Source organism: Budorcas taxicolor, chromosome 13, assembly GCF_023091745.1.
Source record: "Budorcas taxicolor isolate Tak-1 chromosome 13, Takin1.1, whole genome shotgun sequence".
Lineage (NCBI taxonomy): Eukaryota > Metazoa > Chordata > Mammalia > Artiodactyla > Bovidae > Budorcas > Budorcas taxicolor.
In genome coordinates, this window is record NC_068922.1 from 71,399,342 (window position 1) to 71,413,933 (window position 14,592).

At 46.1% G+C, this 14,592-nt stretch overlaps 1 protein-coding gene across 1 annotated transcript in view; it reads right to left on the reverse strand.

Annotated features, from left to right (window-relative positions):
• The window catches only part of PTPRT (protein tyrosine phosphatase receptor type T), an 816,693-nt gene extending 806,223 nt beyond the window's left edge, over positions 1 to 10,470 (reverse strand). The window contains exon 1 of the mRNA XM_052650453.1: positions 10,326 to 10,470. Within this exon, the coding sequence (XP_052506413.1) occupies positions 10,326 to 10,470 (145 nt within the window). The remainder of the gene's footprint in view (positions 1 to 10,325) is intronic.
• Positions 10,471 to 14,592: the final 4,122 nt, after the last annotated feature.

Sequence of the window (14,592 nt, forward strand, 5' to 3'; positions counted from 1 at the left end):
TTAACATTCACTGCTACTTCCTACATCCCAGGCACTGGCATTCCACATAAGTAAAATAAGTGAAATGTAAGCTGGCACCCCAGCTTACAAGAACAGGAGTTCAGCACAGAGACGATGAAGAGGCTCGCTCTTCATCCAGTAGCGAGAGCCCATCTTGCTTTTCTAGCTAATGTCCACCTTGACTAGCCAGTGCTTGGGCTGCTCTGGTTGATTATATTTAGAACATAATTCCTGCTCATCCCCAGAAGGTCTCTATCCGCTGTGCTAAGAGCTGGAATGCACGGCAGTCTGGACCATTACCAGTTCCTGACTTGTATGTAGGACTTCAGAATTCACAAGCATTTTTCCCCACATCAACTCATGGGCAAATTTCCAGGATTCCACATTTGGCACGTGGATGATGTTCCTCCTCCAGATCTCAAAAATAATACACAACCATTCTGCATTTGGTACACCAGGGAGTACAGAAATATAGACAGATAGATGAAAGCAGATTTGATAACTTCTGTTGGAGATGAGCTCAGAGATCTCTGTCTCTGTACAAAAGCATCCATTGCAATGTGACTGAAGAGTCACATTATCTAGGAGGAACTTAAGCCTGCAAAAACAAGGTGGCTAAATCAATCACAGAACAGTCATTGGAATAGAAGACTCTGAAGCTTTTAGAAAGCATGCTTTTGAGGAATACATAATGGCCTGGGAAAATTCTTAAAAATAGCATTACATAGAAAGATAGATATTTATGTAAGTTTGTGTGCACAGATGACTTTTGTTCTTTATAGCAATCCCTATTGTGCCTGTTCTCTACAACGAATATGCATTATTTTTGCCATCATGAATCATGAGTGTTCATAGAAATAACTTAGAAGATGTTCAGCTGATGGCAGCACCAAGTATACAATATATATTTCTCTACCCTGGGGTTGAAGCCTGGCTCCTCTTTCATATAAAATTTATGTGACCTTGGACCAATCACTTCATCACTCTGCGGCCTGGTTTTCTCAAAAATAAAGAAGAGACAATACCTCAGAATTCACAGGATGGTGACATGTTAAACGAAATGCACAGGATAATGCCTAACCCAATTCATGTTTAGAGTGATCACACAGCCAATGCCAGTTCCCTTAAAAGAGAGCAAAAGCCCCAGGACTGACGGAATTCTGGTGTGAATTCTAAATGCAGAAAAGGGGACCGGGTCAGGGTACGCATGTGTAACTGACCCAGGAATAGTTTTTCAGAGCTTCCGTAACAAATTACCACAAACCAGGAGGCTTAAGGCAACAGACACTTAGTCTGAAACCAAGGTGCTGGCAGGGACATACAACCCACCCCACCCAAAGACTCCAGGAAGGATTCTTCCTTGCCTCTTCTGGTTCCTGGGGTCTGCTGGCAATCCTTGGCTTTCCTGGGCCTGTAAATGCCTCACTCCAGTCTCTGCCTCTGGCTTCACATGGCTTTCTCTCCTGTGTGGCTGTGTGCCACTTCTCCTCCACCAGAGACACTCTACGAGGACTCAGGATAACCAGCATGACCTCATCTTTGCTGACGACATCTGCTAAGACCTTATCTCCAAATACAAGCATAGTCACAGGTGCCAAGGACCGGGACTTCCACTTATCTCTTTGGGAACACAATTCCACCCATAACAGACCCCAACCTTCTCTCTATAAATATCAGCAGTTCCAGTGAACTGGCAGGAACTATAAATATTAGCATCTATTAGAGCGAACTGGCCAAGGGGCCAATGGCATGAAGGATAAGCCAGTACCATCCAGGATCCGTGCCTGCTTCCACGGCAGCTGATTGGTTGAAATATTCCTGTCTGTATGTTCACTCTGGATCTTTTCCAACCCCTGCCCTTTCCAATCAGATAACTAACTGTTGCTGCTGCTAAGCCGCTTCAGTCGTGTCCGACTCTGTGCAACTCCACAGATGGCAGCCCACCAGGCTCCCCCATCCCTGGGATTCTCCAGGCAAGAACACTTTCTATTTCTCTGCGCTAGAGATTTGTACAGGATGGAGAGAAGAAGCTGCTTGAAGTCAAGGGTTCCTTCTTTCTTCCTTTTTTGCTTTCTAAGGTCTAAACTTTCGAAAGACACTATGCTGTGGATCTCAGAAGGGCTGGCCTAAGATGAGTTGTGGCTTTGAGGGCTAGGAAGGAAAGGGAAGACGTTCCTACACTGAAAAGAGGAAAGAGATGGATCAGTTGGTCCAAAACTGCCGAATGGTAACACTTGAGGAGGAGACAAACCCCCAAAAGAGATCCTCGGTGAGATATCTGGGCTGGGTTGATTCAGGACAAGGGCTCCAAGCCTGGGGAAGCAGCAGCAGGATCACTGGACCCAGAGGGACCACAAAGAATGCGAGGGTGGGCTTCTCAGAGGAAACCACAAGGACCTGTTTAAGCCCCAGGACATTTGTAGACCCCGAGGGAAAGGGGGAGGTCAAAGAACAACTACAAAGTAAGGCTTCATTTCTTGGAGGCTCAGGGTCTCATCCAGGCTGATGCAAATGCCTCCTTTCTTGCGCACTTGGGTTTGCAGCTTGAGGTTCATTCTGACACTTAATGTCCTACAAGCATCAGAAGGAAATAGAGGGAAACCTCCCAGTCCCACTGCCTCCCAGCTTAAGCACCTCTAAAAGAGAGCTGCTGGCACTTTCCTCTTCCCTCAGCTCCCCAGAAACCCTCTGGCCGGGCTCAGGGCTGGACCTCACTGCCAACATGTGGAAACTCATGCCAAAGTTGGGGATGGCACAGCTGGGAATCAGAGGCAGTTCCAGTTAGTTCCCTGGGTAAGATGGAAGCTTAGATGGAGAGTCTGAGGGTGCAGTAACACCCACTGTCTGTAACAGACCCTGCAAAGACAAGTTGGGGAGAAAACCAGATGTGAAGCCTGGAATGCTAGCCTGAGGGTTTTTCTCAAGGAGGGGGATGAGGAAAGAGAAAGACAGATGCTGAGTGCGGACTGAATTAACAGAGAAGATAGAGGAGGCGACCTCCCTCTGGGTAGCATGTATCCTGGGTATGGAAAAGCCTCTCTGGGCCCATCAGGGCCCACAGCAGACCTCCTGCTAGAAGGGTCACCTGTGCAAATCAGCGTCTAGGGTCAGGTGAGCTTGAAGGAAGGGACAAGGTTCCAAGGTGAACTTTGACAGTCTCAGACCCTGTAACAAGCAGAAAAGAACTTAAGGAAAGCAGCACCAATGCACCCTACTATGTGCCGATACTCATACAGACACCAGTCCACTTAACTCTCACGCTGGTTCCCACGTTAACGATGAAGAAATCGAGGCAGAGGGATGGAGGCCCAGTGTCAGCAGGCTACAGTGTAGGACTGGAAGAAGCTGGCCCACAACAAGTCTATGATGAGGACTTTGAAAGCGGAGAACAGGATGCTATAAGACAGAACTTCAAGGGGGTCTTTCATCAGACAGACCAAGGAGAAGGGGTGATGCCGAGACCTGATGGAACCAGGCAAGTGAAGAGCAGACAACCACTGCAGGGAGAGGGCACAACACACGCAAGGGCCCTGAATCAGGAGCTGAAAACAAGCCAGTGTGTCTGGAGCATTTTGAGAGAGCAGGAGAGGGCCTCAGAAAAGACACTAGGTCATCCAGGACTTTGCACGCATGGTGAAGAGTTCAGGTCATCCTATGTGCCAGGGAAGCGCCCAAGGGGCATGGGCAGACTGACCCAGAGCCTAGCACAGAGCCTGACCCACAGAAGGGGCTCAGTGAAAGCTTGTGGGACATCTGAATACTGGCATCATACTAGATTTCCAAGAGGATGGAAACTGCTGGCTGTACCCAAGGAAGAGGAAGATCTCTGTCTTTGCCCAAGAGAAGAACAAACAATTTCGCCTAATCCAAATTCACTTTCATGCCTCTCTGCCTAAGAAGCACGCGGAACTGCTGAAATCCACAGGTGCATCATGACAGAATAATTTCAGTGATCATTATCAAATGCCTCTATTTAGAACAGCTCAAAAGTTTGTATTAGCACACTCCAATATTTATGAAACGCCACTGTGCCATAATGAGGGGCGGAGAAAATGAAGATCAGAAGCAAGGCTTGTTCCTTCTAGGAGCGAGAGTGTCGTGGTGGGGAAAGCAGCAGTGCCCCTCGGCTGGGGGGAACCTTGCTTTCCTGATCTATAGAATGGAAGGATGATAGCAAAGACTTTAAATGTGTGATCAGTTAAGGAAAGGCCCAAAGGCATTTAAGAATGCTTATCATTCATTCCTGCATCAAAGAAACACTTGATAAAGACTATTTGCCCATCCATTCATGCATGCGTCCAATAAAATTGTATTTCATATATACTGTGTATGATGCGTTGACTTAAACACTAAAAATAAAGCCAGGAAGAAGACTGTCATGGTCCTTGCTGACATGGAACTTCTCATTTGGGGATACAACATACACTGAACAGGTACATCAGTGATGCATGTTTTGAGGAAAAGTATAAGGTGCAATGGGAAACATTTACAGAAGGAGGTGACCCAGCCTGGAGCATCTAGGGAGCACCAGCCTAAGGAAGTGATGCAAGAGCGGAGATACAAAGAGGAAGAACAAGAGAACAGGGGTAGGCAAAAGTTGTACGAAGGGTGCCAATTTTATGTGAGTTCCTGAGGCAGAAAAGGGTCTGGAACATTCTCAATCAATCAGTTCAGTCGCTCAGTTGTGTCCGACTCTCTCTGACCCCATGGACTGCAGCACACCAGCCTTCCCTGTCCATCAACAACTCCCAGAGCTTGCTCAAATTCATGCCCATGAAGTCGGTGATGCCATCCAACCATCTCATCCTCTGTCGTCCCTTTCTCCTTCTGCCTTCAATCTTGCCCGCATCAAGGTCTTTTCAAATGAGTCAGTTCATTACATCAGGTGGCCAAAGTACTGGAGTTTCAGCTGCAACATTAGTACTTCCAATGAATATTCAGGAACGATTTCCTTTAGGATGGACTGGTTGGATCTCCTTGCAGTCCAAGGGACTCTCAAGAGTCTTCTCCATTACCACAGTTCAAAAGCATCAATTCTTCGGTACTCAGCTTTCTTTATAGTCCAACTCTCACATTCATAAGTGACTACTGGAAAAACCGTAGCTTTGACTAGATGGACCTTTGTTGACAAAGTAGTATCTCTGCTTTTTAACATGCTGTCTAGTTTGGTCATAGCTTTTCTCCCAAGGAGCAAGAATCTTTTCATTGCATGGCTGCAGTCACCATTTGGGAGCTTCCAAAATAAAGTCTCTCATTGTTTCCATTGCTTCCCCATCTATTTGCATGAAGTGATGGGACCAGATGTCATGATCTTAGCTTTCTGAATGTTGAGTTTCAAGTCAACTTTTTCACTCTCCTCTTTCACTTTCATCAAAAGGCTCTTTAGTTCCTCTTTGCTTTCTGCCACATGGGTGGTGTCATCTGTGTATCTAAGGTTACTGATATTTCTCCCAGCAATCTTGACTCCAGCTTGTGCTTCATCCAGCCCAGCATTGTGCATGATGTACTCTGCATATAAGTTAAATAAGCAGGGTGACAGTATAGAGCCTCGATGTACTCCTTTCCCAGTTTGAAACCAGTCTGTTGTTCCATGTCCAGTTCTAACTGTTGCTTTTTGACCTCCGTACAGATTTGTCAGGAGGCAGGTTAGGTGGTCTGGTATTCCCATCTCTTGAAGAACTGTCCACAGTTTGTTGTGAGCCACACAGTCAAAGGCTTTGGCATAAGCAATAAAGCAGAAGTAGATGTTTTTCTGGAACTCTCTTGCTTTTCAATGATCCAGCAGATGTTGGTAACTTGATCTCTGGTTCCTCTGCCTTTTCTAAATCAAGCTTGAACATCTGGAAGTTCATGGTTCACGTACTGTTGAAGCCTGGCTTGGAAAATTTTGAGCATTACTTTACTAGCGTGTGAGATGAGTGCAATTGTGCGGTAGTCTGAGCATACTTTGGCATTGTCTTTCTTTGGGATTGGAATGAAAACTGACCTTTTCCAGTCCTGTGGCCACTGCTGAGTTTTCCAAATTTGCTGGCATATTGAGTGCAGCACTTTAACAGCATCATCTTTTAGGATTAGAAATAGTTCAACTGGAATTCCATCATCTCCACTAGCCTTGTTCACAGCTATGCTTCCTAAGGCCCACTTGACTTTGCATTCCAGGATGTCTGGCTCTAGGTGAGTGATCATACCATCATGATTATCTGGGTCATCATGATCTTTTTTGTATAGTTCTTCTGTGTATTCCTGCCACCTCTTCTTAACATCTTCTGCTTCTGTTAGGTCCATACCATTTTTTTTCCTTTATTGAGCCCATATTTGTATGAAATGTTCCTTTGGTATCTCTAATTTTCTTGAATTGATCTCTAGTCTTTCCCATTTTATTCTTTTCCTCTATTTCTTTGCACTGATCACTGAGGAAGGCTTTCTTATCTCTCCATGGTATTCTTTGGAACTCTGCATTCAGATGCTTATATCTTTCCTTTTCTCCTTTGCTTTTTGCTTCTCTTCTTTTCTCAGCTATTTGTAAGGCCTCAGACAACTATTTTGCCTTTTTGCATTCTTTTCCATGGGGATGGTCTTGATCACTGCCTCCTGTACAATGTCATGAACCTCTGTGCATAGTTCTTCAGGCACTGTCCATCAGATCTAATCCCTCGCATCTATTTCTCATTTCCACTGTATAATCAGAAGATCTGATTTAGGTCATACCTGAATAGCCTAGCGGTTTTTTTGACTTTCTTCAACATAAGTCTGAATCTGGCAATAAGAAGTTCATGATCTGAGCCACAGTCAGCTCCTGGTCTTGTTTTTGCTGACTGTATAGAGCTTTTCCATCTTTGGCTGCAAAGAATATAATCAATCTGATTTCGGTGTTGACCATCTGGTGATGTCCACGTGCAGAGTCTTCTCTTGTGTTGTTGGAAGAGGGTGTTTGCTATGATCAGTGGGTTCTCTTGGCAAAACTCTGTTAGCCTTTGCCTTGTTTCATTTTGTACTCCAAGGCCATATTTGCCTGTTACTTCAGGCATCTCTTGACTTCCTACTTTTGCATTCCAGTCCCCTATAATGCAAAGGACGTCTTTTTGGGGTGTTAGTTCTAGAAGGTCTTGTAGGTCTTCATAGACCTGTTCAACTTCAGCTTCTTCAGCATTAGTGACTGGAGCATAGACTTGGATTACTGTGAAATTGAATGTTTTGCCTTGGAAATGAACAGAGATCATTCTGTCATCTTCGAGACTGCACCCAAGTACTGCATTTCGACTCTTTTGTTGACTATGAGGGCTCCTCCATTTCTTCTAAGGGATTCTTGCCCATAGTAGTAGATAGAATGGTCATCTGAGTTAAATTCGCCCATTCCAGTCCATTTTAGTTCACTGATTCCGAAAATGTTGATGTTCATTCTTGCCATCTCCTATTTGACCACTTCCAATTTACCGTGTTTCACGGACCTAACATTCCAGGTTCCTATGCAATGTTGCTCTCTACAGCATCAGACTTTACTTCCATCACCAGTCACATCCACACCTGGGCGTTATTTTCTCTTTGGCTCCGTCTCTTCCTTCTTTCTGGTGTTATTTCTCCACTCTTCTCCAGTAGCATATCAGGCACCTACCAACCTGGGCAGTTCATCTTTCAGTGGCATATAAGTGATAAAATCCAGGGTGAAGTGAGCACAGGTGAGATCATGATATGGGGAGGCTGGACCAGGCCTGCAGGGCCTCAGAGGCCACTGCTGGGCATTAGTCTTCTCTCCTCAGAGCAAGAGGAAAGCCTCAAAAAGATTCCAGGCAGAGGCTGGGTGGGGGCAATGAAAGGAAGAGGTAAGGTGAACAGGCCAACATTCTAGAACAATCTCTGGCTTCTGTGCAGAGAGTGGATTAAAGTCAGAAGAGGAAGCCATTAATGCATGTATGTGGAATCTAGGAAAATAGTAGCGATGATCCTATTTGCAAAGCAGACATAGAGACACAGACCTGGGAACAAACGTATGGACACCGAGGGGTGAAAAATGGAGGGTGGGAGGAACTGGGAGTTGAGATTGATGTATAAACACTATTGATACCGTGTATAAAGCAGACAACTAACGAGAGCATACTGTGTGGCACAGGGAACTCTGCTCAGTGCTCTTCAGTGGCCTGAAGGGGGAGGAATCCAACAGAGGGGACATACGCACATGCAGGGCTGACTTATTTCGCTGCAGACTGGAGACCAACACAATACTGTAAAGCAACTATGCTCCAATAAAGTTAATTTTCTAAAAAAGAGGAAGCTGAAAAGCCTGTGTGAAAGTCTACCTGTGACCCAGGCGAGGGTGGATAGCATGGCATGGCACCAGGGCAGTGGTGGCAGAGATGGAGAGACGTGAGCAGACCTGAGATGGGCTCAGGGGCTGAAGGGGTAGGATGGAGTGATTGACAAGGAGAGGGAGGCAGAGAGAGAGAAGAGAGAAGTGTGACCCCTGGGTTTCTGAATCAGCACCAGAGTGATGAAGTGGCCTTTTGAGACAAGGAGCGCTAAAGCGTGAGTAGATGGAGAAGAATCAAGAGTTCAATTTGGGAGATGTTGAGTCTGGAGAGCCTGCATGACCCTACAGGGCATCTAGTGGTCTAAGGATGAGCCAGAAGAGCCTGCGTGTGTGCAAATACACACACAACACACACACACATACACACGTGCACTGTAAGGTCTGGGGGCTTCCCTGGTGGCTAAGACAGTAAAGAATCTGCCTGCAATTCAGGAGACCTGGGATCGACCCCTGGGCCAGGAAGACCCCCTGCAGAGGTGAATGCCTACCCACTCCAGTATTTTTACCTGGAGAATCCCACGGACAGAGAAGCCTGGTGGACTACAGCCCATCCAGTAGCAAAGAGTCAGATAAGACTGAGCGACTAACACTTTAACTTTTCATAAGATCTGAATTTATTTGGCCAACATCAGTGATGGCCACACAGAGCACAGAAGACGTGGTAAGTAACCTTCAGCACAGGCTACACTCCTGGTGTCTCTAATGGAAAGAGTGATTCTATTACATAAACAAAGACATTTCTGAGAGTAAAAGTCCGCATTTTAAAAAATTATGATGGGACAACAGGCCTAGATGTGGTCCCATGGTCACCTTACTGACCAGCCTGTGTAGTTTGGGCCATTCTGCTCATGTAAAGTAGGAGCCTACCATATCGGAAAAGCTCAGTTTTGTACCATGTCACAGCTTTATGATACCTGGGGGGCTACGGCTATATGCGGGAGAAAGATACACAAGCAGGTGATGTCCTCAGTAGGAAAGGTAGAGCCAAGATACAAGCCTCCTGCTTTGGAGCCAAGCTCAGAGTCAGCATGGTCACACTGGTCACACCCTCAGCTGGACATCTCTGATCACCTTTCACCCGCACCTGGACACCTCTACATACCTTTCTGTCTCCAGCTTAATGACATGCTGGCAAAGCTGTCTCTCAGAGCAGCTGAGAAGACAAAGCAGCTGGGCAGGGGGTCACATACATCAAGTTCCTAAGGGATGTCTGATGGCAACTGAAGTTCGGTGGAGAGTTGAGGCCATTCATGGTGTGACGGTTAATTCTGTGTGTCAGCTTGACTGGGCTAAGAGATGTCCCAGTAGCTGGTATGGCATTATTTCTGGGTGTGTCTAAGACAGGGTTTCCAGAATTGATTAGCATTTGAGTTGGAGACCTGAGTAAAGCAAACAGCAAGCCCCAGTGTAGCTGAGCATCATCCAATCCTCTGAAGGCCCATCTAGAACAAAAGCATTTCCTCCGGCACACCTTCCCTGGAATACACTGGCTACAATTCTCAAAGGCCTGCTCCATGCAGGTATTCATCAGAAATGTATACTAGGTCTTCAGCCCCCTTGGTAAAGAGTACATTTGTCATTCAGGGTGTTGGGACATCAACTTGACCAGTAATAGTTGGACTGTAGAAGTCGCCCTGTATATTTATTTACAAGCTGTGTCTGTGTAGTCCAGGAGGAAAGAAATGACCCCAAATTATGGAGAAGTGCTCCTCCCCTAAGGTCCCATTACTCTCAGACTCCCAGACAAAATTCAGGGATGCCCCACTTGTAGCTCAAGTTCAAAATCTCAAAGCTCAAAGAAATCTAAAAGTTCCCTGAATCCAGATGACACATGACTTTTACCATACGCTTAAGAATGCACTTAGCCTTGGTTTGCATACCTCTGGGGGTGATGAACTTACTACCAACAGAGTTACCTACTGCCCTCCCCAACAGCTCAACCCAGAATAAAATTCTTCTCCATGAGTCACTGTAAAAGCTACCACCCCCATCAGAGCCCCAAGCACAGTTGGTCACATACCTGTAGGTACCGCTGGGTCCAGCATTGGTTTCTCCCATGTGTTAATCTGCTCCCAGGTAAACCCACTGGTCCCCAGGGCCACGCTATAACCACAGTTGCTGTAGTGCTCATCAAAGGAACAGCCACCTGCAGACAAAAGAGACATGGGTAAGTATATCCTTATGTCTGAGGCTTGGTTCGTTACCCCCATCTCAGTGGCTCTTTATTTAGAGCTTTGAATTTTAAACTCTGGAGGAGATTTTCTTTTCCTAAAGGCAAGCAAATTGGAATTTTTTATATTTGCTTTGGTGCTCTAAGGGAAGACAGTGGCATCTGCAAGCCTCCTATTTAAAAAAGTTAATAAGGCTAGTTACATTGATTTCAATCTTCCTTCCTGAGAAAGTAAACAGCAACGTCCCCATCTAAGTAGAAAAAATTAATGCCAGGGCATGCCTCTGTAATTGCTTCCTCCAACGTGGAGAGATGCTGCGAGGCAGCAGGCGGAGCACCAGCTTCAGAGTCCTGCAAAACGAGACACGGATCTCAGCTTTGCAAAGCCGGGTCAGCCGGGACCAGATGCTTCACCATCTGTGTCTCAGTTTCCTTACCTGGAATAAGGAGGGGAAGATCCACTTGGCAGAAATATCAGGAGGATAAAATGGAGTAATATAGAAAAAGTAACTGGCACAGCAAAAATTCTCAGCACCCACTTCCCTCCCTATAAGAGCAGGTTTCATGGAGTAAAAATCAAATTTGTAGAGAATTAGACAGTTGTGCCCCAGGAAGATAATGAAGTCAAGGCTGTCAGTACTTAAAGCTTCTCCCTAAAAGTCCAAGCCATCCACCACCAGCACTTCACAATGAGTTGTGTAAACTGGATTGAGCACACGCTCTGGGCTCTAAGTTCCCTCCAGGTGACACTGAGAGATGTGGTGTATAGAACAGGCGCTGCAACCAGGAAATGCTGGTCCAAACAGAGAAGCAAAAGGTGACTATATTCTGGGATGGGAGGTAGAAGGGGAGAAATAATCAGGCCTTTGAAGTTTAGGAGCACCTCCACCGGCACAGAGCAGGAGGAAGAGCACTCCAGGGTGAGCTGGCAGGATGTGCAGAGAAGGAGAGACCACCAGGACTGAGCTTTACGTGCTGGTCCACATTTCCAGTGCCTTCTTGTCTCCTGGCTGCTCAGACCTCATCACACCATCACCTCCCTTCCTTGAACAGCCACTGGTTCCCCTATCACACATCCAAACCACATCTGTGGTTCTGATCCACATACAGAAACCATCCCTGAACAACCCCTGCCTGTGTCTGCAGCCTCATGTAATACCACGCCCCCTTCTCCATCAGCAACAAAGGTCAAAACCCTTCTTCTGTACCCAGACCTGGGGTTTCCTCTGCTTAATGGTGGTGGGAGGCCTGTTGACAGATCTGATACAGAATATAGTCACAACACTGCTAAAGTAAACCTACGAGGGCAAAGCTCTCTCCACGCCCTTTCTGAGTATGGAAACCTGGAAGAGTCAGTCTTTAGCAGCCCCAACGAGTCAGGCTGGACAAAGGAGGGCTGAATCTGTTCTGGCAGTGCAAGTTTGGGGCTTGAGTTCAGAGTTTTAAATAGCTCTGCACTAGACAGCAACAGGAATTTGCAGTATAGACACCTAGAGAGAGAACGAAAAGAGAGGGAGAGAGAGGTCCAAGGAACATAACGTAAAGCAGACACCTACAGAAGGTGAGAGACAATGAGAAATTTCCTGTGATGGGAAATGACTGATGCACTGGCAGAAACTAAAATTTCTGTCTGCTTCCATGTCTTCATTCTTTCTCTCACAATTATTTAATCGAGCTTTTAGGGTAGATCGAGCAGAGAACAAGGTGCTATCTATACAGTGGTTTATAAGAGGCGTGCCATCACTAGAAAGAATGAGTGAGGCAGACAGTAAATAAGCAAACTAGTAAGAAACTGCATTTCCAAATGTGCTATGAAGGCTGGCATTGGGTTGCCTGAGGGGATCCTAGGTTGGTGTGGTCCAGGAAGCCTTTCTGACCATGGATTGGCAACAGTTCCCTGTCCTGTAGTGTCAAGCCCCTCCGAGCCCTCAGTGAGAGCTGGCTACAAACAGCAGCCGTGTCACTGTGCTTTGGGGAGCTAAGGGAAGAATGGATGGACCATGTGGATGCATATGGGTCAACAGACAAAGACGGAAGTCTTAAGAGATAACAGGAAAGGTCAGGGGCAGACAGCAGAGGAGACTGCACCCCAGACAGAGTGAAGAAGGGTGACCTCTGAAAGGCAAGGACAGGGCCGGTCAACCAGCTTCCACTAGGCAATAAGCTTTAGACTGGCTGGGAAATGGCGCTGGCAGAGAGGAGGGGCTGAAGAAGTATCTGTTGACTAAATAAACCAGTGGGCTTCCCTGGTGGCTCAATGGTAAAGAAACCACCTGCCAGGGCAGAAGATGTGGGTTCGATCCCTGGTTCAGGAAGATCCCCTGGAGGAGGGCATGGCAACCCACTCCAGTCTTCTTGCCTGGAGAATCCCATGGGCAGAGGAGCCTGCGGGGCTACAGTCCATGGGGTCCCAAAAGAGTTAGACACAACTTAGCGACTAAACAACAACAAATGAACTAAAACAAATCTTTTTTAATAAATAAAAAATTTTAAAAAGGAGGTACAATCTGTTTGATAAGTTAACCTTAAAAATGCATTGCAATATACATTAGGTACAGACAAACACTGTTCAATCCCACTTATACGAGGTACCTGGTGGTGGTGATGGTTTCGTCGCTAAGTTTTGTCAGACTGTTTTATATGAGGTACTAAGAAGAGTCAAATTCATAGGGTCAGAAAGTACACGGGTAGATGCCAAGGGCCGGGGGGTAGGGAGGATGGGGACAAGGTTTCAGTTTAGGAAGATGAACACTTAAGGTGATAGATGATGGTGAGGGTTACAGAACAATGTGAATGTTCTTAGTGCCACTGAAGTGTACGGTTACATATGGTTGAAAAAGGATTTTTTATATAATGTGACTTTTACAACAATAAAGAACTTTTTTTAAAACTGTGAGTGGGATACCAGACAGACCCCAAGCTACATTTCAGGAACCGTGAGCCGATAACAGTCCCCATACTCCACCTGCTCTTTCTGGTCTCACACTCACCACTTCTACCTAGAAAGCTCCTTCCCCATGCTGCCTGTCTGCCAAATTCCAAACTAGCCTCTCCAAACCACTCCCTCTATAGACCTCAGCTGACCAAAACAGCAGAGTGAATGCCACAGATATGAGACCCAACACACTCCGTTTGAAACCTAGAAAAGGGTAGCAGCAACAGTTCCAACTGCTCAGGAAGGGCCGCCTTCTCCCATCCTTACACCACTCCTGCCTCACCGAAGTCCAGCCTGTGGGAGATAAATAAACTAAGTCAATGCCACCAACAGCATCCAGATCCCGACGTGCTTGAATGGCAAGTGGAGGAGCCTGCAGCATCTCAAGCGTTCACTGGAAGAGCTGACTGATTATCCTAAACGGAGATCAGCCTCCAGGTCTTTAGGGGAACATACAGCCAAGATGATAGTAGGCCTATGGAAAACTGTTGAGATCATCTCTCTTAGACACATGAGAACTCTACATTTCCAGGCCACTTTGCATGTGGGGAAGACAACGTGGTAAACCCTGGAAATGTATCATAAAGTGATCTCCACATGTGCAACACTAGTCCACAAAAGTAATCTCTTCCCAACAATCCTTCTCACCTGCCCTACTGCAAAGACTTTCAAAGGTGTACTTGAAGACTGTGGCATCTAAGAAAGAGAGATATCTAGATCCCTGAGATACTCACTGAAAGAGAGTCACCCAGTCACCTGACCAATAATATTGTCGTTCAACACATCAGGCGCAAAATGCCAACTTTTCTAGTCTTAATACCACTGACATCTTAGGGTTTAGTCGTTACCGTAGCGGAGCCTTGCATATGCTGACTAATCTAAGAAGCGTGCTCTGTTGAGCATTCGCTCTGTGTCAGGTAATATACTAGGCACGGATCACAGAAAACTGCTGAGGTCACGTTTGTTTTCACTTAATCCTCATGACTTTGCGAAGTAGGTTTTTTAATCCTTAAGTGTAAAGTAACTGATTCATTAAGGGGTTAAACAACCTGCCGAGGTCACAACTCTAGTCCAGCCAACAGATGATGGACAAACACAGAAGCAGGAAATACAGCAAGAGATAGCAAAAAGCAAACTGAAGGCAGGAGAAGACAGACAGGCAGGACAGAAGGAGAGAGTTAC